Raw genomic sequence first — 27,953 nt, 5'->3', positions numbered from 1 at the left:
CAAACAAAAAGTAACCTAAAAAACAAAATGTAAAATAATTCCACTTTTATTTGAAATGTGACTTTACACAAGGAACTCAATGTCATGTTTGTAGATTTTAAAAAAAGGATCAAATAACAAAAAGTGTCACACAAAAGGTGTGGTTGGTCTTTTTGCGACATTCTTCCCACTGAGTCTGCACATTGACCGAGGCACCTCTCTCTTAATAAATAGTCGTTATTTAAAATTTGCACAATGAGTAATAAGCTATAAATATGAAGGCGCATATTCAAACATTTTGAATAATTATAATAATAAATGTATTGATTTCATTACAAAAATAGGCAGGCAGGCAAAAACAAATCAGTTAACGCAAAGATGACGGTAAACTTTGCAAAACCAGAAATTGGCACAACAGAAATGAAAATGAACAGACACTTGAGATCATGTGACACTTTTGAAATTAGGCACTAGTTAAACAAACCACCACACCAATTTAGCATAAGAGCTTCCACAACATTGACACACTTTTGTCTTCTTCTTCTGGCATCGTCAACCTTTTTTTTTTTAATGTTTAAACCATGAATGACACTGAGAAGTTGCCGGAGGGGATGTATGGAATTCGAAAAAAATAATTGGCTGAAATTGTAAACAAAAGCAAAAGTGGCAAAAATGAAGCGAGTTTTGATTGTGATGTCGTCATTATGTCCCAGAAGAGCAAAGATGGCTGACTTCTGCCAACTTAGCCTCAAAGTGTACGACATCACCATGTGCTCTGATAGTCGATAAAACAATCACGCCTGTCATGGTAATAAGGGGGTGGAGAGTGTCAGTGCCACTGGTTTTGTCTTATTTTTTTTTTTTTTGTCACCTTGGATCTGCCTGAGACTTTCAGACCTGAACCGTAGCAAAAAGATCAAAGCACTTCATGAAAATCTACTACTTGAGCCTTTGGAAAGACAGCAACTGAAAAAAAAAAATGCTTTGGAGCGTTAGCTTGCAATCGAGGTTCAACAAGGAAAAAATACTGACAGTGACGTCTTTTAAAGGGGATCCTCCACTATTTGGATACAACTTATTAGAGGAAATGCGCTGATAAAACGTATTAAAATACAATGTATCCTCTTGGATAAACATGGGTGGCGCCAGCTTGTTTGTGACATCACATCACAGGCTGTAGTTTGCGAGGTAAACATCCCATCTGGAGTCAAATGTCTTTTTAGCATTAGCGTTATGGTGGAGAATTGAGGAGAGATGGGAACATCCTGATTCACCGCATACAGTGCATCTGGAAAGTATTCACAGCACGTCACTTTTTCCACATTTTGTTATGTTACAGCCTTATTCCAAAATGCAATGAATGTATTTGTATCTTCTAAATTCTACACACAATACCCCGTAATGACAGAAATTTTTGGTAATATATTAAAAGTAAAAAGTGATTGGCAACACTGAATTGGCCCTAGTGCAGTGGTTCTTAACCCTGTTGGAGGTACCGAACCCGACCAGTTTCATATGCGCATTCACCGAACCCTTCTTTAGTGAAAAATAAAATGTTGTTTTTTTTCCAAATTCAAGACAAAGTTATATGTTTTTGGTAACACTTTAGTATGGGGAACATATTCTAAGTAACAAAGACTTAATTTAGAGTTATTTGGACACTAGGGGAACATATTCTAAGTAACAAAGACTTAATTTAGAGTTATTTGGTTAGGGCCAGGGTTAGAGGGTTAGAGGGTTAGGGTTATAATAAGGCCATGCTGAATAAGGCATTAATAAGTACTTAATAATGACTAGTTAAGAGCCAATATGTTACTAATTTGCATGTTAATAAGCAACTAATTAATGGTGACTATGTTCCCCATACTAAAGTGTTACCATGTTTTATTACTGGTGCACAAAATGAACCGTGCATGAACATCACCTTGTTCAAACAACAAAACCAACACAGTGCATAAACTCACAACAAATTACAAACTTGCAAACCAGTCAGCTGTTGCCGTATCCGTAATACGCCGATAGGGAGAAGTTTGTATTTACACGATGAGTCGGGTGTGTTTTGACCTCCGCCGAACCCCTGAGGCCGACTCACAGAACCCCTAGGGTCGATCGAACCCAGGTTAAGAACCACTGCCCTAGTGTGTGAATGTGAGTGTGAATGTTGTCTGTTTATCTGTGTTGGCCCTGTGATGAGGTGGCGACTTGTCCAGGGTGTACCCCGCCTTCCGCCCGAATGCAGCTGAGATAGGCTCCAGCACCCCCCGCGACCCCGAACGGGACAAGCGGTAGAAAATGGATGGATGGAGTAAGAAACCACATAAGTATTCACAGCCTTTGTGCCATGAAGCTCAAAGGTTAGCTGAGGTGCATCCTCTTTCAACTGATCATCCTTGAGATGTTCCTACAGCTTAATTGGAGTCCACCTCTGGTAAATTAAGTTGGTTGGACTTGATTTGGAAGGACACACCTGTCTATATACAAGGTCCCACACTTGACAGTGCATGGCAGAGCACAAACCAAGAATGAAGTCAAAGGTTGGCTCAGGTGCATCCTCTTTCAACTGATCATCCTTGAGAAGTTCTTAATTGGAGTCCACTGTGGTAAATTCAGTTGGTTGGACATGATTTGGAAAGGTATCGATCTCTATGGTCCCACACTTGACAGTGCATGGCAAATCTAAGGTACTGTCTGTAGACCTCAGAGACAGGATTGTCTTCAGGCACAAATTCGGGCAGGGATACAGAAAAATATCTGCTGCTTTGAATGTCCCAATGAGCACAGTGGCCTCCATTATCCATAAATGGAAGAAGTTTGGAACCACCAGAGGACTCATGCACAGAGAGTTGCGTGGCTTTCCTACTAAATATGGAGGTACGATCCAATCCAGAAAAAGGCCTATACTATTAAAAATTCCCATGTATGAAAGTGTACATTTCTTTGTTACATCGCAATCTACTAGAAATCGACCACAGACTTGTGTGTGGCTTGGCACACCCAGGCCGCAGTGGGTTGTTCATACACTATATTGCCAAAAGTACTTGGCCACCTGCCTTGACTCACATATGAACTTGAAGTGCCATCCCATTCCTAACCCATAGGGTTCAATATGATGTCGGTCCACCTTATGCAGCTATTACAGCTTCAACTCTTCTGGGAAGGCTGTCCACAAGGTTGCGGAGTGTGTTTATAGGAATTTTCCACCATTCTTCCAAAAGCGCATTGCTGAGGGTACACACTGATGTTTGTCGAGAAGGCCTGACTCTCATTTTCCGTTCTAATTCATCCGAAAGGTGTTCTATCGGGTTCAGGTCAGGACTCTGTGCAGGCCAGTTAAGTTCATCCACACCAGACTCTGTCATCCATGTCTTATGGACCTTGCTTTGTGCACTGATGCATAGTCATGTTGGAAGAGGAAGGGGCCCGCTCCAAACTATTCCCACAGGTTGGGAGCATGGAATTGTCCAAAATGTTTCCGTATCCTGGAGCATTAAAAGGTCCTTTCACTGGAACTAAGGGGCCAAGCCCGACTCCTGAAAAACAACCCTACACCATAATTCCTCCTCCACCAAATTTCACACTCGGCACAATGCAGTCCAAAATGTAGCGTTCTCCTGGCAACTTCCAAACCCAGACTCGTCCATCAGATTGCCAGATGGAAACGCATGATTAATCACTCCAGAGAAGGCGTCTCCACTGCTCTAGAGTCCAGTGGCGACGTGCTTTACACCACTGCATCCGACACTTTGCATTAGACTTGGTGATGTACGGATTAGATGCAGCTGCTCTGCCATGGAAACCCATTCCATGAAGCTCTCTGCGTACTGTACGTGGGCTAATTGGAAGGTCACATGAAGTTTGGGGCTCTGTTGCAACTGACTGTGCATCCGCTGACCCCTCTCTGTCAGTTTACGTGGCCTACCACCTCATGGCTAAGTTGCTGTTGTTCCCAAACTCTTCCATTCTCCTATAATAAAGCCGACAGTTGACTTTAAAATATTTAGGAGCGAGGAAATTTCACGACTGGATTTGTTGCACAGGTGGCATCCTATGACAGTTCCATGCTGGAAATCACTGAGCTCCTGAGAGTGGCCCATTCTTTCACAAATGTTTGTAGAAACAGTCTCCATGTCTATTTTATACACCTGTGGCCAAGCGATTAGGACACCTGATTCTCATCATTTGGATGGGTGGCCAAATACTTTTGGCAATATAGTGTACATCTCTGATAGGCACATCAATCAGTCTGAGGAGTTAAAGTTGGCACTTTTTACATGAACTTTTACCCAGCATCATGTCTGTGTGTTGCTTAAGTCTCCACAGCCTGTAGAAATGGGCGTAGAACAGCTGTCAATTTGCCGTGAGGCAGCGCACATTTCCACGCCAAAGTCCGTTTGGATACATCTCACCTTTGCCGTTAAAAAAAAGGCATACAGCAGGTTTTTGTGCGTATGCAAGCTTTGTACATGAGGGCCCAGGACTCTTCCTAGAGCTGGCCCGCCGTCTAAACTGAGCAATCAGGGGAGAAGAGCCCTAGTCAGGGAGGTGACCAAGAACCCAATGGTCACTCTGTCAGAGCTACAGCATTCCTCTGTGGAGAGAGGAGAACCTTCTAGAAGGACAACCATCTCTGTAGCAATTCACCAATCAGGCCTGTATGGTAGAGTGGCCAGACAGAAGCCATTTCTTTGTAAAAAGCTTGCCAAAAAGCACCTGAAAGACTCTCAGACCATGAGAAACATAATCCTTGGTCTGACGAGACAAAGATTGAACTCTTCGGTGTGAATTCCAGGCGTCATGTTTGGAGGAAACCAGACACCGCTCATCACCAGACCAATACCATCCCTACAGTGAAGCATGGTGGTGGCAGCATTATAATGTGGGAATGTTTTTCAGCGACAGGAACTGGGGGACGATTCAGTATGGAGGGAAAAATAAATGCAGCAATGTACAGAGACATCTTGGATGAAAACCTGCTCCAGAGTGGTCTTGAATTCAGACTGGGGCGATGGTTCATCTTTTAGGACAACTCTGTAAATGTCCATGAGTGGCCCAACCAGAGCCCAGACGATAATCCGATTGAACGTCTCTGGAGAGATCTTAAAATGGCTGCGCACCAACGCATCCCACCCAACCTGATGGAGCTGGAGAGGTGCTGCAAAGAGGGATGGGCAAAACTGCCCAAAGATAGGTTTGTCAAGTTTGTTAAAAAAAGTACCAATGATTGTCACACACACACTAGGTGTGGCGAAATTATTCTCTGCATTTGACCCATCACCCTTCATCACCCCCTGGGAGGTGAGGGGAGCAGTGAGCAGCAGCAGTGGCCGCGCCCGGGAATAATTTTTGGTGATTTAACCCCCAATTCCAACCCTTGATGCTGAGTGCCAAGCAGGGAGGTAATGGGTCCCATTTTTTTTTTAGTCTTTGGTATGACTGGTTTGAACTCACAACCTACCGATCTCAGGGCGGACACTCTAACCACAAGGCCACTGAGTAGGTGGCATCGTATCCAAAAAAAACTTAAGGCTGTAACTGCTGCCAAAGGCGCATCAATAAAGTATTGATTTGAGCAAAGGCTGCGGACGCTTATAGACATGTAATTTCTTAGCTTTCTATTTTTTTTTTTTTTTTTTTAATTGCTAAATTTTCTAAAAAATAACTTTTACATATTGTCATTGTGAGGTATTGTGTGTAGAATTTAGAGGACAAACATTAATGTATTCCATTTGGGAATAAGGCTGTAACATAACTACGTACTTTCCAGATGCACTGCACAAACATTACATATTTATCCTTTTCGTTTCCTATCAAATATTTGGTTACGTGACAAACACAGGAAATGAACAGTAATTGAGACACAAAGAAGGGGTAGAATTAAATCGACTCGGCTCCTTTTCAGACATGCTGAATTGTGCAGGTGTAAACACATAACACAACTTTGTTCAGCATGTTTGAATATGAACTAAAGTTTAGTAACTAAACTATGACCGTAGGAAATTAACTAAACTAGTAACTATGACAATATTAATTGTTTAGTAACATAATTGTGTGATGGCAAGCTGGCGGCTCCCGTGTTTCAACAATCCTGCTTTTGGAAGATGATGAAAACATCCACGCACTCCTAAAGAGAGATACTTGTCCAAACAGCGGAGGCTCCCTTGGAGTAATAAATTAACTTGTGCATTCTCTCTGGGTGCTTTTTTACAAGAGGAAAGATTTATTTTGAATGTGGCCGCCGTTCTCCATTGGCATTGTCACGAAGGTCACTCACAATTTGTCAAGAGGTCGCTCGTTGGTGTCTTCCCAGAGGTCGCGGAGAGTAAGGAAGGCGACGTGGGAACATTTGAGCAACCCAATGAGGCCAGCGAAGCAGGCAGGCGTTTGTTCTTTGGCGTTCTCTTTAAGCCGTTTGCATGCACGCATCCTGGACACGATGGGGGGGTCCTTCTTATTCCTCTTTTTTGTTTTGTTCTAATATATTTCTGGGGCATTGTCATTGAAAAGTCATCAAGGTAGATAAAGTGCCATGCGGTCTTCCTCCTTACGTGTGAGGGGTGCGCCCCCTGCTGGCTCCCCTCAGCAGCACACTAGTAGCCCTCCCTCAAGTTGTCCCTGGTGCCGCTGTAGATTCGCGGAGCTGGAAGAGATCTGAACGAAGAGTCAAGTTTAATGCTATTCGATACGAGTGATGTTTTTGTTTTTATTCTTTTGCTTTACCTGCGTACAGGCTGTGCCAACTTGCTTCGCGGCAGAGGGATGCCCCCACCGCCCGCCGGGGTACTAGGGCGAGGCAGGCCGCTGCGGGGCGGAGCCAGTGAGCGTCCGGGTGTGGAACCGGCGACAGAGCCGGGGTTGACCGTGGCCTTGACGGGCTGCCTCAAAGCGAGGGGCGAGGGCGTGGCCGGAGTCCGCAGCTTACTGGAAGCTGGAACTGAGGAGCGGAAAGACAACATGACACGACACACCTGGATGGAAGCTAAGTGATAAATGTTGGCATGACGAGCGTGACAATGAATTGAACAATGTCAGGAACAAAACATGAAGTAGGTCTTCATCCACCACGCTTACCATATTTAGCAATGAGAAGAAATACTAGGAAAGAAGCACTGCCTAAACTAGGTGGCATCATTACCTCTGCCAGGGAGGCTATGCGTTTTTAAACTTTTCCTTATTATTATTGTTTAGTGCAGGCGTGTCAAACTCATTTTAGATCAGGGGCCACATGGAGAAAAATCTACTCCTAAGTGGGCCGGACTGGTAAAATCACAGTGTGATAACTTAAAAATAAAGACAACTTCAGATTGTTTTCTGTGTGTAAAAATAGAACGAGCACATTCTGAAAATGCTCAAATCATAATGTTGTTGTTTTGGGTTTTTTTACACTTACATGTTGCGGTTAATAGTATTCTACCTCTATTTGTCGTTATTTATATTTCCAATCTATCAAGATAAAAAGAGTATATCAAAATCAAATTACAGTACGTTATTTATGTAGTTTAATCATTTTCCTCGACTGATGTACTAACATCATGTGGTTTATTTTGTACATATGTAGCATCATCTACAAATATACAAATAATTGCTATTGCGTCATCCAGTGGACACATTGAGAACAGCTGTTTATTTCATTCAAAAATTTCTGGTTAATTTTTATACTTGGCAAACTCATCTCTGGGCTGGATAAAACCTGTTTGTGGGCCTTTGACACCCCTGGTTTAATGCTTAATAGTTTTTCTAACAAAATGTATAACTTCAAGCTACTGTGTCACCGACTCAGAATTACAAGAAATAAACCAACATGTAGGAATAGTTGTTTAAAAGAACAGATAAAATATTGATGTTCTGGCTGAATAAGATGACTGGTGTTCATGGCTGTCACTCACGTCTGTCTCGCACACAAGCGCATGCCCGTCGCACGTGCACATACACAAAAGGGATATATGAGAACGAAGGGATTTTGAAAAATGGATCGTGTGGTTGCTATAGTCCTGTTTGACCAGTTAGTATAATTATACCCGTTTTTAAAATACTGGTGGATATAATACTTGCAGCTTGTTTCAAAGTTAGCGCACCCTGTGGATGGTTGGTTCTTAGAATGAAGTGCATGAACCTAAATAACAAAAGTATATATGCAGAGGTTAGGTATCGTGTTTAATTAGTGTTTTAACTTGCACAGTATCGGCTCGGCGCAGGTGTACTGAGAACATGGCGCACTGGTGGAAGTCTGCCATCGACCGAGTGCCATTCCGGTTCTTACTGTGATGACATGCGCGACACAGACACACACAACCACGCTGAGGGGGAGCCACACAAACATGACAACATCAACAACAACAAGAGTCATGAGCCAGTCAGTAAATACTCACTAAAGTCACCTTCGTCGCCAAAGCAACAGGAAAGCGGGACTAGACAAAGACAACAGAGACAGGCCTTAGGTCAGTGCGGCGAAAGGCGGGCCGGGGTTAAAGGTTCCGGGGATGTGGTTCATAACAGATTTGAGTTTTGCCTGAAACAAACTTGGTGAATCTGTTCAGTATATTCTTCTAACAGACACGTATGTGCTATTCTAAACTCAAACAGGACAATCAGGTGAGCCAGTAAATGTTCGTATTAATCAATTTACTTAATATATTAATGCATATAACCACAGTGAATAAAGAGATGAAAGGATTTTAGCATGTCATTAATTTATTCAGTAATGAGACTTCTCATTAAAATGCATTTTTACTGTTGTGCTATGCTCACTAGCTTGTTTATATCAGTATTCAAGTGTGTGTTTTTTTAATTAGCCCGTTTCAGTCGTTATTTCGCAAACGTTTTCCTTTTAAGTTTTTGTGTCGACCAATACGAGAAGAAGTCATTCTACGACCCATTTGAATGCGCTTGGAATTTTTGGAAACAACTGATTCAGATCAGAGAAAGAGGAGCCGAAAGTGTAAAAGCAACTCTCCTTGGCGAGACTTCCTCCACCTCCCTAATGATGCGGCATGAATAATCCACCATTTCATCCACCCTGTCCACCAGTGAATGTATGACGCTGGTTGGCCGTTACCTCGCCGGGCCGCCGGGCTTTGAAGGTGCTGTTTGGATTTGGGGGCTGAGACAGAGGGGCTTGAGTGTCTCAGGAGCTGAGGTGCTGCTGTTGGAAAATAGACACTTTTTCAGCACGGCCGTTCACTTCCACTTCCCGGCAGTCGAAGTAGAAAGAGGCACTGAGGGGCCGGCAGTGTAGCTTGCATGCCACTAGAGGGGGCCACAGCCGAATATTTGCCAGCCCATAAGATCCAGTCTGATAGCCAAGCCACCAGCAAGTAGAAGAGGGGGCGTGGTTTAAGAAATACATGCAGTCAGTGCCAAAGCCAAAGAGTGTGTTTATTAAAGATAGGGATCTTGTAACGGTATAAAAATCTCACTGTATGATATTATCACGGTATTGAGCCCACAGTTCGATATTATTGTGGTATATGTATACACCCCCAAAAAAGACTTAAAAATGTTAGTGTGTATAATTAAGTGGCAAATGTGTTTAAGATAAGCACCCTTACTGTATTTAAACACAAACATAATGCTCAAATGTTCTAATCATATTATTACTATAAACAAGTATATATGTGCGCGTATATATATACAGAACAGGCCAAAAGTTTGGACACATCTTCTCATTCAATGCGTTTTCTTTATTTTCATGACTATTTACATTGTAGATTGTCACTGAAGGCATCAAAACTATGAATGAACACATGTGGAGTTATGTACTTAATAAGAAAAGGTGAAATAACTGAAAATATGTTTTATATTCCAGTTTCTTCAAAATAGCCACCCTTTGCTCTGATTATTGCTTTGCGCACTCTTGGCGTTTTCTTGATGAGCTTCAAGAGGTAGTCACCTGAAATGGTTTTCACCTCACAGGTGTGCTTGAAGCTCATCGAGCGAATGCCAAGAGTGTGCAAAGCAGTAACCAGAGCAAAGGGTGGCTATTTTGAAGAAACTACAATATAAAACATGTTTTCAGTTATTTCACCTTTTTTTGTTAAGTACATAACTCCACATGTGTTCATTCATAGTTTTGATGCCTTCAGTGACAATCTACAATGTAAATAGTCATGAAAATAAAGAAAACGCATTGAATGAGAAGGTGTGTACAAACTTTTGGAATGTACTGAATATATATGTATCTGTATATATGTATATATTAATACTTTCAATTCACTGTTTTTAAACTGACAATATAAACATCCAGTGTAACAACAATGTTCACAGTAGTGTCTTTCAACTTTTGCTTCGGAGAAACAGTGTCCTCTGGCGTGAACACATTTTATCCCTTTGGAAAAGTTAGGTGACGATTTAACGTTTAATAATGCAAATACTTTACAAATTGATGCTTGGCCTCGTTGGCATCAAATATATTTTCCCGGTGACTGTTAATCAAGTATAACTTCTCATATTACTTGTGTTCCCGGCAGTGCAGTGCAGTGCAGTCACCAAACTTGTTTTTTGTCCCCTCTGCCGCCTGGCGCATTGCCTACTTAAAACATGGGTAACAAACCCATTTAACGGCTTTATGTGTCGCCTTGGAAACATTTTGCCTTGCAGTCTACACAGACCAATGAGGTTGTGTTTTCGCCAGAGTTTGTGGTTTGTCTGCCTGTATGTTAGCAACATGACTCAAAAGGTTATAGTTACATTTTAATAAAAACTTTAGGAAATGTCCGAAAAAACAACCCTTTCTCTTTCCTTTACGACAACCCACACACGGACTGCACATTCGCGCTACGCAGTGAATTTTGGGAGTTGTAGTTTACTTCCAGACCGGCCAATTGATAAGTGCCAGCAAAAAACTACACTGACCAAGTTTTCATTGTATACCATCACACGTAACAATAATATTGTGCTGATTTTGATACTGAAATACCGCGGGGTGTTAAAGATGAAGAGTACTTGTGTTAAAAAAATTAGGCCACATTGTAAGTGCATAAAGGCATGTTGAATAAACTGAAGCTTGCCCTTTGACGTCCCTTGTGCTGAGCCTCTTGTAACAGAGAGGGATTACATCTCCCGGATTAAGAAAAACACCATTAACTTCATCTTGCTTTAAAGGATTACATCAAATGGATATTCTACACGCTAGTGTCGCGATGCTAATCTCCTCCGAGTACATCAAACCTTGGCTGCCGCTGATTGGAGACACTTTCCTTCGAGGTGGGATTAAGACAAGTGTGTGGAGAGAGGAACAATTGTTTACCAGCCCTGCCAAGCATTTGTAGCGTTTATAACATTGCTGGTTAGCCGCAGCAAGACAGTCTATGAGAGCAAATAAATATGTTAACTCTTTTCCCGCCACACAGTAGAACACTGCTGCTTGATACTGACAGGTTAAAGCGGGAAAGAGTTAATAATGTGCACGTGTTTGGTCTACTTACGAGCTGACGGGCTCTGGTGTCGAGGAGACCCGCCGTTTGGCACCTGCAAGTTGGACTCACAGCTTCGGCTGTTCTTGACGGGCTCTGGGGCCTGAGGTGGTGCTGCAGAAGAGCGCGTGAGATTGGGAAGACTACGACGCAGTTTTTCTGTAACGGCAAAGAAGGAGAGTGGGTTTAAAGATGGATGGCATGTCCTCTCTGCCTTGTGCTCACCTTCGTTCTTCACTACATTGGTCTGCAGCTCGTGGCCGTGTCCCTGCAGCGAGTGGCGAGGCTGCTGCAGGCGGCTGATGACGGGCTGAGGTGATCCGCGGCCATGGCTGTACTCAATGGAGCGGGCAGGGGAGCGTGAACGGGGTGAGTTCCTGGGGGAGGCGCGGGGGGAGTGGCGAGGGGAGGGGCTGAAGCGGTTGGCGGGCAAGTGGAATGCCGGGTGCACCGCCTCCTCCTCGTCCTCCAGGCTGTGCGCGTCCAGCTCCTGGTCGCTGAAGGTGCTGCGCCGCAGCGAGTGGCAGGACGAACCCGAGCTCCGCCTGGATGCCGAGGCGGCGTAGTCCTGTCTCAGACCTGACGACGAGCACGGTTACACATCTGGAAATCTGCTTGCAAAAAGGCAGAGGACGCCACTTACTTTCTTCCTGCATTCGCGCTAGAATTTGGACGTCGTTGACGTTGTTAAGTTTGTAGGTCGTTGAGGAGCCAACGGAGTCTTCGTCCATCTCGGAGGTGCTCAGCTCGCTGTCCACTGACGACTGTGGGCTGACGGCTGGCGGATTCCGTTCTGATGCCGCATTTCGCTGATTTGCTGGAGAGGCATTACTTTGTTTTTAGAACCCAGGCAGTATAGTTGGGTTATTGTCATCTTTTCTGCAAACAACTTATCAGTGTTATACCACCTTATAGCACCCTTATTCATGGTACTTAGTCCTTGTTTACACTGCAGGCCAATTCTGATTTGTTTTGCCCATATGCGACCAGTGGCCTAGTGGTTAGAGTGTCCGCCCTGAGATCGGTAGGTTGTGAGTTCTAACCCCGGCCGAGTCATGCCAAAGACTATAAAAATGGGACCCATTACCTCCCTGCTTGGCACTCAGCATCAAGGGTTGGAATTGGGGGTTAAATCACCAAAAATTATTCCCGGGCACGGCCACCGCTGCTGCTCACTGCTCCCCTCGCCTCCCAGGGGGTGATCAAGGGTGATGGGTCAAATGCAGAGAATAATTTCACCACACCTAGTGTGTGTGTGACAATCATTGGTACTTTAACTTAACTTAACTGTATCAAACGTTTTCATGTCAGTGTGAACAATGCAAGTCCAAATTTTTCATATCTAACCCAGGCCTCTTTAGTATGTGGAAATAAATCGAATATACAGTACAGGCCAAAGGTTTGGACACACCTTCTCATTCAACCTGTTTTCTTTATTTTCATGACTATTTACATTGTAGATTGTCACTGAAGGCATCAAAACTATGAATGAACACATGTGGAGTTATGTACTTAACAAAAAAAGGTGAAATAACTGAAAACATGTTTTATATTGTAGTTTCTTCAAAATAGCCACCCTTTGCTCTGATTACTTTTTCGCACACTCTTGGCATTCTCTTGATGAGCTTCAAGAGGTAGTCTCCTGAAATGGTTTTCACTTCACAGGTGTGCTTGAAGCTCATCGAGAGAATGCTAAGAGTGTGCACAGCAGTAATCAGAGCAAAGTGTGGCTATTTTGAAAAAACTAAAATATAAAACATGTTTTCAGTTATTTCACCTTTTTTTGTTAAGTCCCTAACTCCACATGTGTTCATTCATAGTTTTGATGCCTTCAGTGACAATCTACAATGTAAATAGTCATGAAAATAAAGAAAACGCATTGAATGAGGAGAAGTTGTGTCCAAACTTTTGGCTTGTACTGTATATACACGACGTATACTAAATGTGAACGCTCCCGCGCTCTGGTCACATACATCTGACTAGAAAAAGCAATAAGCGCCAAAATAGACTGTTATAAAATAAGTAGTTGACAGCGAAGTAGAAAACCGGTGAAATTAAAATGTTTTAAGAACTAACATTAAACTTCAACCACTCTTGCCTGACTGCTCGCCCAGACATGCTCATGAAGCAGACATCGGTGCAAAATATCCCGTAAACCTGCTAGAGCCAAAATACTTGTCCTTATCCTTTTTGTTCTTCTGTGTGCGGTTCAGAAAATGTTAGCTTTGATTGCACAAAATCCTTGAAGTTGCCACAAATGTGTCAGAACTGAGACCGACTAGAGTTAAAGTAATCACATTAGGAATCGCATTTATTTTTTGGTAATGTCAACGGCCACTAAAACGATCGGATTTGATAAAAAAATCAGAAATGCACATCTGACCCTGCAGTGTGAACGTAGCCTGAAAGGGGGATTAGTGGACAGAGAATGCGTGTGACAACCAGAAAGAATCTTTGTCCGTTTGTTTACTCTGGCCTTCATCTACTTAACATAGCCGAACATGAATGTCATTAATAACGTTCCAGACTGTACGCTGGCAGCCTAAACTAAACCATACCATTTGGTGGAAACACGTCTCCAATCGCCTACGCTTAACATATTTTCAGATAAGTTGTACCTGCGTTTACAGGCATCAGCTGCTGCCTGACAATGGGCACCTTGCTGGGCGTGGATGAGGGCGAGTTGAACCCGCTGCTGTAGGGGCTGTTGGCGGCGTTTGTGCAGTACGGGCTACCATAGTTCACCTGCTGGTTGTAGCTGCTCCCGTAGAGACTCCTCCGCTTGTTGGCTGCAATGACACAGAATCTTAATTGCATCATGTGGAAAGAGCATGCATACTGTTGTCTTCCAAAAAAAACTGGAAGCTGTTCTAGCTGCAAAGAGTGGAGGGGGCGTGTCGAGTACAAAGCCGACATTGTTTTGCTCGTAGTCTATTAAAGCGTATGGCGAGCATACGCGCACACTTCCACAATAGACCGCATTCAAGGGAGAGCACAAAGCAAGCGAGTGTGAGGTCTCAAGTCATGAGCTTGGCGCGGAGACATGATGCGCACGTCCAGTTCTACTTCTCGCTCTCATGCTGAATCTGGATCCCCCGTTACTGATCTGACACGGCTAGTTTTTGCGAGATCACTGGGCCCCATTCAGCAACCGTTCTTAAGAGCACATTTTGTTCTTAGGCCCACTTACGAAGTTTTTACAAATATTTTTGCATTCACCAATGTTTTCTTAGCTGGGATTTGTTCGTAGGTAAGAACAAAATCTACGAGTGTTCCAGAGCACTCTTAGGGTGGCCTATTTGTTAAGTTCCCTTACTTCTATTGTCTAATGTTAAATTAATATCATATATATATATATATATATATATATATATATATATATATATATATATATATATATATATATATATATATATATATATGACAGACAAACAGAGATATAGCAAAATGAGCAATATATAGACGATGCACACACACTCAATTACCGGGGCGTTGATTTAGTGATTGGTGACTCTTAAAAAGACTCAACTCACACAATGGCAATGCTTTTGCTGCTACTGCAAGATGCCGCAGATCGTGCCCTGGGGAGAGAGCGCATATTTTACGACCATGTAAACCTATTTGCCCGAAGTGACAAATATTTATTTGAACACTTTAGGCTACCTCAGCAGTCCCCCCTTTCTTAAACTTATGTTTTGACATAATGTATTTCACCCGTGGGACAATACGAATTTCTCTTCTGTAATCTGAGTTTTCTCCGTGTGTTTGATGTTCGGCTTTTCCGCCGGAATTGTGCCTTTATATGGGGAATTAAGGGCGTTTACCTATGCAAATTACGGAATTAAGGGTGTTTACATATGCATATTGGGGAAATAAGGGCGTGTATATATGCAAATTATGATAGACATGCACGCGCTAACCATTTGGCATTCAGCAACTTAAGAACAGCAGGTAGGAACAATCGGGCCGTTTAAGAACACGTCATGAATTTGAATGGACTCCTCTTAGGAAATCACTTAGGAAGAAAGATATAAGGAAAAGTAAAGAACTTATTGCTGAATGGGGCCCAATGTGAAAGGATTCTCCTTTGGGGATGTTGATATTCCCACAGAAATGAGTCAGATCAGCTGCTTCCTTTTCCCCGCATCATCCCCACCCCCACTTTGTCATCCTGCATTATTTAGGTAGTGGCCGTTGCACGGGTGGAGCACAAAGGCAGTAGACCATGTCGCATTTAAAAAACACACTGGGATTTTTTGGGAAACTTTTAGGTGGAGAACAGGAAGCTTCACAATTAGAGCTCAAGTTGTTTTTGGATCAGGGCATCGCCACGCACTTTCGAGACGGAACAAAATAAAGCGGGTTTAAGTCAAACGGCACTGAGCGGATAATAAACATGTCCTCACTCCTACCCACTTCTCTAAAGTGGACTGGCTCAAGGTGGAGGACAGAGTTAAACTTGCACTGAGCCTAGTCTATAAAATCCGCTACACCTCCCTGATACCGAAGTACATGTCAAACTACTTCCTTAACCGCCATAACCACAACACCAGGGGGTGCTCCACTAACCACGTTAAACCCAGATTCCGAACTAACAAAGGTCTTAACTCATTCTCTTTCTATGCCACATCAATGTGGAATGCGCTCCCAACAGGTATAAAAGAAAGGGCATCTCTATCCTCCTTCAAAACCGCAATAAAAGTTCACCTCCAGGCAGCTACAACCCTAAACTAACACCCTCCCCGGATTGCTAATAATCAAATGTAAACAATCAAATGCAGATACTTTTTCTTTTTCTTATGCCTTCTGATCTCCCTCCCTCTCTCTCTCTCTCTCTCTCTCTCTCTCTCTCTCTCTCTCTATGTCCACTACTTGATGTCCATATCCCCCCCCCCTCCACACCCCTGATTGTAAATAATGTAAATAATTCAATGTGATTATCTTGTGTGATGACTGTATTATGATGATAGTATATATGATAGTATATATCTGTATCATGAATCAATTTAAGTGGACCCCGACTTAAACAAGTTGAAAAACTTATTCGGGTGTTACCATTTAGTGGTCAATTGTACGGAATATGTACTTCACTGTGCAACCTACTAATAAAAGTCTCAATCAATCAATCAATCCTCAGATCCCAGCGTCCTACAAGACAAGTTGTCCGAGTACTTTGTGTAGCAAGCTGTGATTGCCGTCACGTAGCACGGAGCGACAGGAGGCCGCGTCGTTCACCAAGCACGCCACACAAGGACAAGAAGAGCCTGAGGGGCTGAGGAGGACGTGTGGGGCGGCGCTTCTTTGGCCGTTCACTGGCTGTGAAGTAATGCAATAGGACAAAGAATGGTGAAGGAAGAACAGTGTGGTGGTTAGCGCTGGCAGCGAGAAGTTTTTTGGATAAGCTGTACAAAAAAATGGGCTGAAGGTGGAAAACATCTGTTAGGTTGAATACCACAAAAGGAGAGTAGACTAAAAGCCTGTGTCAACAACACCATGGTCTGACCCAGAGCGCTCCTGCTCTTGAGGCGTGCGTCAGATAAACTCAGACAGTCACTTTAAACACGTCTCCTCCCTGTTGTTGCTTGTTGTGTAACTAAGGCCAAGCAGCAGACAAACTGCTCCCGTCTTCTTTCTGTCGCTAACGCAAACTCAGCACCATGGCAACATGCTTTAGCGAGCGGGTGCGAAGGGAGGAAACAAATCGGGGAGGGCGTGTCCGACTGAAGATGTTCCGTGTGTCACTCCCTGGCATGAGTCGCCTGGAGGGTGACGTGACCCTTCTTCCTCGCTTACACTGATGATGTCGCTGCTGGTCACACATCAGCAGAATGTGTTTGTCCACTGCCTCACTCCCTAAGGATTTGACTGCAGGTCCCCGATCATGCCAGCAAACACCAACAATGGAGGAGAGCAGGGGTCTTTTTATATTTGTTTCTTACATAAGGAGACCATTTTTAAGCTCTACTCACACTAGGCCATCCATAGCAAGCTAGACTTGACCTCACTTGGCCAGTGCTTATTCTAAAGGTTCCTGTGTCGACCCATTTGCTTCCCCTATCACTTCTAAATTGCTGTATTATTGCTATTGGCCTGACTTTGTGGATTATTTTTAGTCGTTCTGACAATTCCAGTGTTTAGTTTTCCAAATTGCTGCATTATTGCTATTGGCCTGACTTTGTGGATTATTTTTAGTTTTTCTGACAATTTAAGTGTTTTGTTTTCCATATGCGATCTGAACGCAGCTTGCTGGAACGATGCAGCACATTAGAGATTGAGAAGTATAACACAGCAGCTACTCCAGAGCTCCAGAACTGGATTGTGTGTTTGCATAGTATGTAAAAAAAAATAATGAAGCAACTATTATTTTGGTTTCACTGTCCAGGTGCAGATTGTTGCACGACAGAATTCACGTCACACTGGCTGTTTAAAAGCGTCACATGAGCATACCGCTGTCAAAATAGAAACTGACCCTTCCCAGTAAAGCCACAAGGAGGCGTGCCCCCTCCCTTTCGCAGGTCAAGGACCCCACTATATTTAGTGGCGGTCAAAAAAAAGTCAAGTCGGGTACTGGCATAGCACAACATAACACTAAACCTTAAACTAATCAGTACTGCGTGCTTAATGTTCTGCAATATAGACTTATGGAAGACTTATGAATAAATACAATTCAATAACAATAGCAGGGGTTTGGGGACCCAAAGGACCCATGTGCTTTGGACCAAAAAGGCTCAGGATTAAATATGGACAAAGCTGGATAAAAGTCAGTGGGTGCTCCATTATCACGCAGGATACCCTACCCAACAAAACAAAGTCAAATTAGTGCATGTTCCTCTTTGTCACCTGTCAGAAGTTTAGTTTTCCACACCAGAGCAAGAATCATATTGGATCTCCTCGTGAATTTTAAATGATCAAGATGCATACTGGCTAGCATAAGCAGAGGCTGTCATTACCTGACATGGTGACGTCCAGTCTGTGGATGAGAGAGCGCTTGGCTAACTCCATGTCGGGGCTCGGGTTGTCAAGAGCCTGGCGGCACCACACCACAGGGCTCAGCGCTTTCTGCAGAGGACTGTTCAGTTTGGCCTCATAAAGCCTGAAAACACAACCAGCAAATAGTTGAAGCCATGCATTACTTACGGTGGTCGTCAATTTACTGTGTGGGAACAGTCTACGGTAATAGTTGTATTTTTCTTTAAAGTGAGCCGGATTCCTCGGAACATTTGCTGAAGGAAAAGTTAGCCACAAACAATCTGTGCTGCAGTAGAAAATACAGTCAGCGACCACAAGAGAGCTGTATTAAAATGGTTTGCTTTGTCAAAATAATACTCAAACTAGAGTGATACTGTCAAGCTATTTAGCCATGGTTTTTTTAGGTGGTACAGTTCAGTACGTTGTCAACCCGGTACTGTTTGAAACGGTAAATGCTGATATCAGGCTTGTGTTTCTAGGCGGGATGACACAAAATAACTGTGATTTCAACAGAGAAGAGGATAGATGGATGGTGAAAATGTATCTAACCTATAGTATTGGCTATACAAATGCAAACAATTCTGTATCCAACTGAACCAACTGACTGGGCGGGCTTTCAATGCATATTTAATTGTTAGTTATAAGGCATCAGCAAAAACAGTGACTAGCCCGAATTAATGTTGACTAATGGCTCATATGATAAGTGAGAACAACCACTTTAAATACACTGCTTGCAGCAAACTTTTAAGAATGAACTGGCTCTTGTCCAAAATTGAAATGTCCTCAGCTTGCTTGTTCTTTTTTTTATTCCAACACAAGCGGCACAAACGAGTGTCGACACCATTTTAAAAGATAGGACCAGAAGAAGAAAGAGGAGTTCCCACTGCAAAGGCAAATCAGAATCAGCAGCTGTCAGCTTCACTCACAGCCGTTCAGGATGCCTCATGTGATGAAACGTTCCAAGACATTCTGTGGCGTATCAACAACACTGCCATCTTGCATGTGGAACATCAACTTCCTACTATGAACACAAACATGAAGATGCTGCAACTAAATGAAGATGGCAGATGCCACAAAGGAAGCTCAATCCAGTCGGACGGTGAATTCAAAGGTTACAGGAACTAGCGGAGCGAACAGGAATGTGGTGGCAAGATCTACTTTGGATCTTCTAAATAACGCAAGCCATCCTGTGGGGAAAAAATGTGTGCCCATAGGAAGCATCCCCACCCAAGCCGCTGACATGACTTCACAATACTTTCAGGCTACTTATGTGGGCAGTGTTGTGTCAGACAACTCACTCACACAGATAATTAGGTGCTTTTCTGGTACCTCGTAAATTAAACATTTTTGTACTCGGAAGTCCTTGATGAACCAAAACATCAGTTATGTGAATAGAAAAACACTCTAAAAAGAGAATTGCACTTTTTTTGCAATGTTGTCTGTCATTCACAATCCTTATGTAAAACAAGAACATATATATTTTTCTCTTTTTATGCATTCTAACTTCTAAATAAACGCTCGCAAAAGTTAACAAACCAATGACAGTCTCTATAGTCCACCTACAAAGCTCTCTAAAAACACCCAAAACCCGCCATCAAAGTTTTACATACACGCTATAAGTACATGTGTAATGTAGTAACAGGCACATTCATATTAACTAGGGGTGTAACGGTACGTGTATTTGTATTGAACCGTTTCGGTACGGGGGTTTCGGTTCAGTTCGGAGGTGTACCGAAAGAGTTTCCACACGAACATATTAAGTAGCCGCCTCCGCTTCCTTCTGCCTCTGTTTCTGTCAGTACTCTACACAGCACCCAGCATTGTCCCACCCACACAACCATCTGATTGGTTACAAATAGAGCGGTAACAGCCAATCAGCAGTGCGTATTCAGAGCGCATGTAGTCAGTGCTCAGCGTTTAGCTGGTAAGCATCAGGCAGCGCACTCTCCCCAAATGATAATAAACACCTCCCAGTCAACTACTAGTAACATCACTATGAGCCCGTTGACCTTCTAGAAATATAAAAGGCAGCTCAGCTCGCTCGCAGTCCTGGCTTGAGGTGAAGGCTAATTCGCTTTTAGTGTAACGTTAGCTCATTTTGCGGTGTGTGTGTGTGTGCGTGTGTGTGTTACGGACAGCAAAGCCCTGTCTGTCTGTTATTTCACTTTACCTTTTTCTGTGTTGATTAAGCTGTGTTCAAGCAGCAAAAAAGGACATTATGTTAAATGAAGAGTTTCTGTCTCTGATAGTTGATATAATAATGTAACTGCATCATTACGCCTACATGAACTCCATGGTGTTCAGGGATGAATAGTCTCTCCTATTGCTATTGTACCATTTTTTCAGCTATAGTTACATTAATCATTAGTAATGCAGCAGCCTAGTTTTGAATGGCAGGGTCCCTGCTATCACATGTTGATAAAAATATAACATTTACATAATAAATCAACTACAGGCTTCCCAAATGCTGTAATAAAATAAGCATGATGAGTTGACTTGAAACTGTTTAATGTTGCAGTTTTATATGTAGAAGAAAAGTTTTGTCATTTTATTTAATCTGAGCAACAACTTGAGGCAGTTTAATGTTGATTAACGTGGGCAGAATTATTATAGTGTTCCCCATGTTAAAAGGATTAAGCCATTGTTTACAAATTTGGTAAATAAATAACCAAAAAATGTATATTTTGTTGTTGTTTTCTTACTGTACCGAAAATGAACCGAACCGTGATCTCTAAACCGAGGTACGTACCGAACGAAATTTTTGTGTACCGTTATACCCCTAATATTACCATTTCATATTTATGTATTTTGCTCATTTTAAGCATATGGCGGTATCTTAATTTTACAGACACATTACATTGTTCGCTTTTTTCCTTTAACAACAACACTAATAACTATGCAGGGTTCATGAGAGCCAACAATGATTAGTTAAGTTTAGACAAATGATGATTCAGAACCTTTTATTTTTAAGCCTGAATATAATGAGGATGAGCTACAAGTTTTAGTATCTTTGGGCTAAACAGATTCAGCAAGCATCACGCAGAAATATTGCTAAGTGTTAAACAAGATGAACAAACTACAGACATAATAAAACAATCACTTACTACACAACGTCTGCTTTTACTGGTATGAAACTGATGGGATGTTCATATCTTCCCGTTTAGATGAAGAATTATTCATAATCCTCACGAAGGGGTTAAAAAAAAAGGTGTCAAACAATTGTCTTTTGGTGTCTTTCTTGCAATCTCTGAGTCTAAGTTGGATGTCAAAGTTTACCAACTTATTGCTTTAAACCTTTTACTATTCAGGTGAGGAGCCCCAAAATCTAAAATCAACTTTTACCAGCTCAGTGACATTGCAGCAGCTCACTGGCTCAAAATGTCAATATAGCAGCATAAACTAGTTAGCGCTCTGTGATCACGGTGCGGCTAAAATTAGTTTGTCTGTGTTAGCGCTTATAGTAACAATATTGCTAAAACTTGGTTAATATTTAGGTCACGCCTTGTTGTTAGATGGCTTTGTGGGCGCAACAGAGTACTCCTATTAACTGCATTGTTAGCCACCTTGTACTTGCCGTAGTTTACGTCTGAGAATGCATAAAATAGAAAGACTTGTGTTCTTGTCTTACATAGGGATTGTGAATGATAGCCAACATTTTTTTTAAAAGTTCAGTTCCCCTTAAAGCCTTGTTTACTTACAACAGTATTATTGTTCACTTTGATACCCAACCCTAACCCATGTTTTGTTTCTACGTCCAACAACAGCAATTAGAGAGCAGACTAAATGGAATATTTACTACATCCCGACAAACTTAAATGCAACATTTGTGATGGATTACAGCCTGACATGACCCAGCCCTTTAAAAAAAATGAATCACTGAGCATTGAGGCCATCCGGCGAGAAGAAGGCTAGTCTCTCCGGGGCTGGGGCCTTACGCAAATATAACATCAGACTGCTGTCGAGACTTTTGTGAGGTACAATCCTGCCTTTACAAGCTAAATAACCTAACAGAGATGGACAGTGGAGGGCAACTCATGAGCACATTTTTTCTGTTCTGCTTTTCGGTTTGGATCCCGGGAGCTTCAGCGGCACAACTTGTTTTTGGCTACAGGGAATTTGGAGGAGGAATGTAACCATGGCTGCCGGGCAGAAAAACAACTCATATGCACTGATCCTCTAAAGCAGGGGTCCCCAACCTTTTTTGCACCAGGGACCGGTTTAATGTAGGCATTACTTTCACGGACCGGACTTCCATGTGTGGCAGAAAGATATAAGAAATAAGTGCATGAAAAAAACTCACCATAACATTCAATTAGTGGTAGCCCCTGGCCTTTTTCCTTTGCAAAGAAGCTCTCCATAGACTTTTGTTTGTTGCTAGTTTTGGCTTTAGTATCTGATGGGTTATAGGTGATACATCACATTCAAGGACAAGAGCATGGACATATAAGAAAGCTAGAAATACTTGACATTAGTTCTAATAGATTTTTGTGGGTTACTTTTTCCATTCTAAAAGTTATGTATTCATATTTGGTGCAATATTTCATACATAGATACACTAATGTTAGCTTTTTTGGTCCAATTTTCCATGCGTAAATACATCCGTTATTGCTAACTACTTGTGTAATAGGACGATGTGCAATAACACCAGCACTTTAAAGGCCTACTGAAACCCACTACTACCGACCACGCAGTCTGATAGTTTATATATCAATGATGAAATCTTAACATTGCAACACATGCCAATACGGCCGGGTTAGATTAGTAAAGTGCAATTTTAAATTTCCCGCGAAATATTCTGCTGAAAACGTCTCGGTATGAGGACGTTTGCGCGTGACGTCACGGATTGTGCGGAAGTATTGGGACACCATTGTGGCCAGCTATTAAGTCGTCTGTTTTCATCACAAAATTCCACAGTATTCTGGACATCTGTGTTGGTGAATCTTTTGCAATTTGTTTAATGAACAATGAAGACAGCAAAGACGAAAGCTGTAGGTGGGATCGGTGTATTAGCGGCTGGCTACAGCAACACAACCAGGAGGAGTTTGAGTTGGATAGCAGACGCGCTACCATGAGTACAGCTTTGGCTTCCAAACATTTGATCGCTTGCCCGTACGTGCATGCCGCTATGTGCATGTCACGTACGTAACTTTGGGGAAATATATGTGCTGTATGAACTTTACGGAGGTGAACGGTACTTTGGGCTGTGGGATTGAGTGTGTTGTGCGGGTGTTTGAGTTGTATTGGCGGGTTATATGGACGGGAGGGGGGAGGTGTTTGTTATGCGGGATTAACTTGTGGCATATTAAATATAAGCCTGGTTGTGTTGTGGCTAATAGAGTATATATATGTCTTGTGTTTATTTACTGTTTTAGTCATTCCCAGCTGAATATCAGGTCCCACCCGCCTCTCACAGCATCTTCCCTATCTGAATTGCTTCCACTGCCCTCTAATCCTTCACTCTCACTTTCCTCATCCACAAATCTTTCATCCTCGCTCAAATTAAAGGGGTAATCGTCGCTTTCTCGGTCCGAATCGCTCTCGCTGCTGGTGGGAATGATTGTAAACAATGTGCAGATGTGAGGCGCTCCACAACCTGTGACGTCACGCTACTTCCGGTACAGGTAAGGCTTTTTTATCAGCGACCAAAAGTTGCGAACTTTATCGTCGATGTTCTCTACTAAATCCTTTCAGCAAAAATATGGCAATATCGCGAAATGATCAAGTATAACACATAGAATGGACCTGCTATCCCCGTTTAAATAAGAAAATTTCATTTCAGTAGGCCTTTAACTTACTAGGCCAAAGGAGATGTGTATTTTTTTTCCTTCAGCACAATTATTATATGCAACAATTTAACACTTCTCCATCTGCCTCATGCACATTAACTCCTATGGTCACGTTGTTCCTGATCTACCCTGATCTTAGGTCATCAACCTAGCTTTTGGCTACGATTTGGCACCTTTACATTTTATATGTTTATTAATGTGCATTGTCCCACGTGACAAAGCCGTAACAAATACAGCAAATGGCGACTTCCTATTAGGAGTTTTATAATACATCTATGAACAAGCTTATTGGTGGCCAAAGTTAAGTAGGAGAAAATGCGGTCGGTTATAAATGATTTAATGCAGTGGTTCTTAACCTGGGTTCGATCGAACCCTAAAGGTTCGGTGAGTCGGCCTCAGGGGTTCGGCGGAGGTCAAGACACACCCGACTCATCGTGTAAATACAAACTTCTCCCTATCGGCGTATTACGGATACGGCAACAACTGACTGGTTTGCAGGTGTGTAATTTGTTGTGAGTTTATGCACTGTGTTGGTTTTGTTGTTTGAACAAGGTGATGTTCATGCACGGTTCATTTTGTGCACCAGTAAAAAAACATTTTAACACTTTAGTATGGGGAACATAGTCACCATTAATTAGTTGCTTATTAACATGCAAATTAGTAACATATTGGCTCTTAACTAGTCATTATTAAGTACTTATTAATGCCTTATTCGGCATGGCCTTATTATAACTCTAACCCTGACCCTAACCAAATAACTCTAAATTAAGTCTTTATTACTTAGAATATGTTCCCCATACTAAAGTGTTTCCAAAAACATATAACTTTGTCTTGAATTTGAAAAAAAAAACATTTTATTTTTCACAAAAGATGGGTTCGGTGAATGCGCATATGAAACTGGTGGGTTTCGGTACCTCCAACAAGGTTAAGAACCACTGATTTAAAGGCCTACTGAAACACACTACTACCGACCACGCAGTCTGATAGTTTATATATCAATGATGAAATCTTAACATTATAACACATGCCAATACAGCCGGGTTAACTTATAAAGTGACATTTTAAATTTGCCGCTAAACTTCCGGTTCGAAACGCCTCTGAGGATGACGTATGCGCGTGACGTAGACCGGCGAACACGGGTATGCCTTCCACATTGAAGCCAATACGAAAAAGCTCTGTTTTCATTTCATAATTCCACAGTATTCTGGACATCTGTGTTCGTGAATCTGTTTCAATCATGTTCATTGCATTATGAAGAAGGAAGCTGAGCAAGCAAAGAAGAAAGTTGTCGGTGCGAAATGGACGTATTTTTCGAACGTAGTCAGCCACAACAGTACACAGCCGGCGCTTCTTTGTTTACATTCCCGAAAGATGCAGTCAAGATGGAAGAACTCGGATAACAGAGACTCTAACCAGGAGGACATTTGACTTGGATACACAGACGCCTGTAGAGAACTGGGACAACACAGACTCTTACCAGGATTACTTTGATTTGGATGACAAAGACGCAGACGTGCTACTGTGAGTATGCAGCTTTGGCTTTTTTTTGCGTATGTACGTAACTTTTTTAAAATATATAAGCTTTATGAACCTTGGGTTAGGTGAACGGTCTTTTGGGCTGAGTGATTGTGTGTGTTGATCATGTGTTTGAATTGTATTGGCGTGTTCTATGGAGCTAGGAGCTAGCAGAGGAGCTAGCATAACACGTACCGTACCTACGTGCGCGTCACGTACGTAACTTTTTAAAAATATATAAGCTTTATGAACCTTGGGTTAGGTGAACTGTCTTTTGGGCTGAGTGATTGTGTGTGTTGATCAGGTGTTTGAATTGTATTGGCGTGTTCTATGGAGCTAGGAGCTAGCAGAGGAGCTAGGAGCTAGCATAACAAACACGCAGGTGTTATTATGCAGGATTAATTTGTGGCATATTAAATATAAGCCTGGTTGTGTTGTGGCTAATAGAGTATATATATGTCTTGTGTTTATTTACTGTTGTAGTCATTCCCAGCTGAATATCAGGTACCGTGAGTATGCAGCCTTGGCTGCTAAACATTCGATAACTTGACCGTATGTGCGCGTCACGTACGTAACTTTTTAAAAATATATAAGCTTTATGAACCTTGGGTTAGGTAAACGGTCTTTTGGGCTGAGTGATTGTGTGTGTTGATCAGGTGTTTGAATTGTATTGGCGTGTTCTATGGAGCTAGGAGCTAGCAGAGGAGCTAGGAGCTAGCATAACAAACACGCAGGTGTTTTTATGCAGGATTAATTTGTGGCATATTAAATATAAGCCTGGTTGTGTTGTGGCTAATAGAGTATATATATGTCTTGTGTTTATTTACTGTTGTAGTCATTCCCAGCTGAATATCAGGTCACCCCCGGCTCTCACAGCATCTTCCCTATCTGAATAGCTTCAACTTCCCACTAGTCCTTCACTTGCACTTTACTCATCCACAAATCTTTCATCCTCGCTCAAATTAATGGGGAAATTGTCGCTTTCTCGGTCCGAATCTCTCTCACTTCATGCGGCCATCATTGTAAACAATAGGGAACTTTGCGTATATGTTCAACTGACTACGTCACGCTACTTCCGGTAGGTGCAAGCCTTTTTTTTTATCAGATACCAAAAGTTGCAATCTTTATCGTCGTTGTTCTATACTAAATCCTTTCAGCAAAAATATGGCAATATCGCGAAATGATCAAGTATGACACATAGAATAGATCTGCTATCCCCGTTTAAATAAAAAAAAATCATTTCAGTAGGCCTTTATGTCTCTGTGCGGCCCGGTAGCAAATGCGTCACGGACCGGTGCCGGTCCCCGGACCGGTGGTTGGGGACCTAAAGCACCACTGTTGTACCAAACCAAGCAATGTGCCGCATCATAACAACTGACGAGCAGCTGAGAGGCCAACTGTGTAGAGTCCTAAACCAATGCAATGCGAATTGTAAACTGGCAGTGGACACCCCAGACTAGAGTGCATGATGACACAAACGTCCACATTCACACATTACAGGACGATAGGGTCGTCAATGTGGTGCGTTCACGTACACCCCAGCTGTCAGGAGTCTGGTGGCACTCACCAGCTGTCGTCATCCTCATGCAGACAGTCCATGTCCTCCAGGTCTAAGATCTCCACCTGGTCCAAAATCGACGTTTCGCCCTCGTCGTCCGAATAACGCGAGTTCCGGCTCGACCCGGAGGTGGCGGCCGAGGCGCCGTCGCAGCCGTACGCCCTCCTGAAGCTGACGCCGTCGTAGGACAACCGCGGGCTCCGGCAGCGGCGGTTCTCCAACAGGTCGCCGTAACCGCCCGTGCCGGCGAACCCCACCCCGGGGAAGCCGCCTGTATCGCCCGCCGAGAGCGACGACGACTCGTAGCCGGCGCTGTGGGGTCTGTGGTGGCCGGACATCATCATGGAGCGACCCCGGAGCTGCTCGTTCTGTTTCTCAAGCTGCTTGACCAAGTCCTGGAGCTTCCGCACCTCCAGGTCGGCGTTAATGTTGGAGTTGATGTCCTCCATGGTGGCTTCTCCGGCCCCGGGGAAGAAAAGGCGCTGGCCGGGCGGTTCGAGTCCCCTTGTCGGTTCCTCTTTAGTTACCTTCGCGACGTCCTTCGTTTCCGCTGGAGACACGTCGTTCAACTGCTTTGGCTGTTTTGTGGACTTAAAAAGCTTAACATTGTCTCCTGGGTTTGTTTCTCGGCCATTTCCACAACACACGTCACGGCGTTTGAGAGGCCACAGGCACTGGGGGCTGACGTCACCGCAGGCGGGAGCGCGCACGTAACCAACACCTATTTTGCGTGCTCGC

General features: G+C 42.9%; 1 protein-coding gene across 4 annotated transcripts; it reads right to left on the bottom strand.

Moving 5' to 3' along the window:
• Positions 1-45: 45 nt before the first annotated feature.
• On the bottom strand, positions 46-27,902 carry slain2 (SLAIN motif family, member 2). 4 transcript variants are annotated; one of them, XM_062039114.1, is made up of 9 exons: positions 27,225-27,902; positions 18,338-18,480; positions 14,006-14,176; positions 12,031-12,204; positions 11,613-11,966; positions 11,400-11,546; positions 9,032-9,118; positions 6,697-6,910; positions 46-6,627 (listed from the first exon to the last, which is right to left on the bottom strand). In XM_062039114.1, the coding sequence occupies exons 1-9, from the start codon at positions 27,662-27,664 to the stop codon at positions 6,567-6,569; spliced, it is 1,791 nt and encodes a 596-aa protein (XP_061895098.1). In that variant the 5' UTR covers positions 27,665-27,902; the 3' UTR covers positions 46-6,566. The 4 variants fall into 4 exon arrangements, with proteins under 4 accessions (XP_061895098.1, XP_061895099.1, XP_061895100.1 ...); XM_062039115.1 differs by lacking the exon at positions 9,032-9,118 and adding an exon at positions 8,346-8,384; XM_062039116.1 differs by lacking the exon at positions 9,032-9,118.
• Between the last annotated feature and the right edge of the window lie 51 nt (positions 27,903-27,953).

Source organism: Entelurus aequoreus, linkage group LG27, assembly GCF_033978785.1.
Source record: "Entelurus aequoreus isolate RoL-2023_Sb linkage group LG27, RoL_Eaeq_v1.1, whole genome shotgun sequence".
NCBI lineage: Eukaryota > Metazoa > Chordata > Actinopteri > Syngnathiformes > Syngnathidae > Entelurus > Entelurus aequoreus.
Note: the sequence above shows the minus strand (reverse complement) of the source record. Positions and strands in the feature narration are given on the sequence as shown.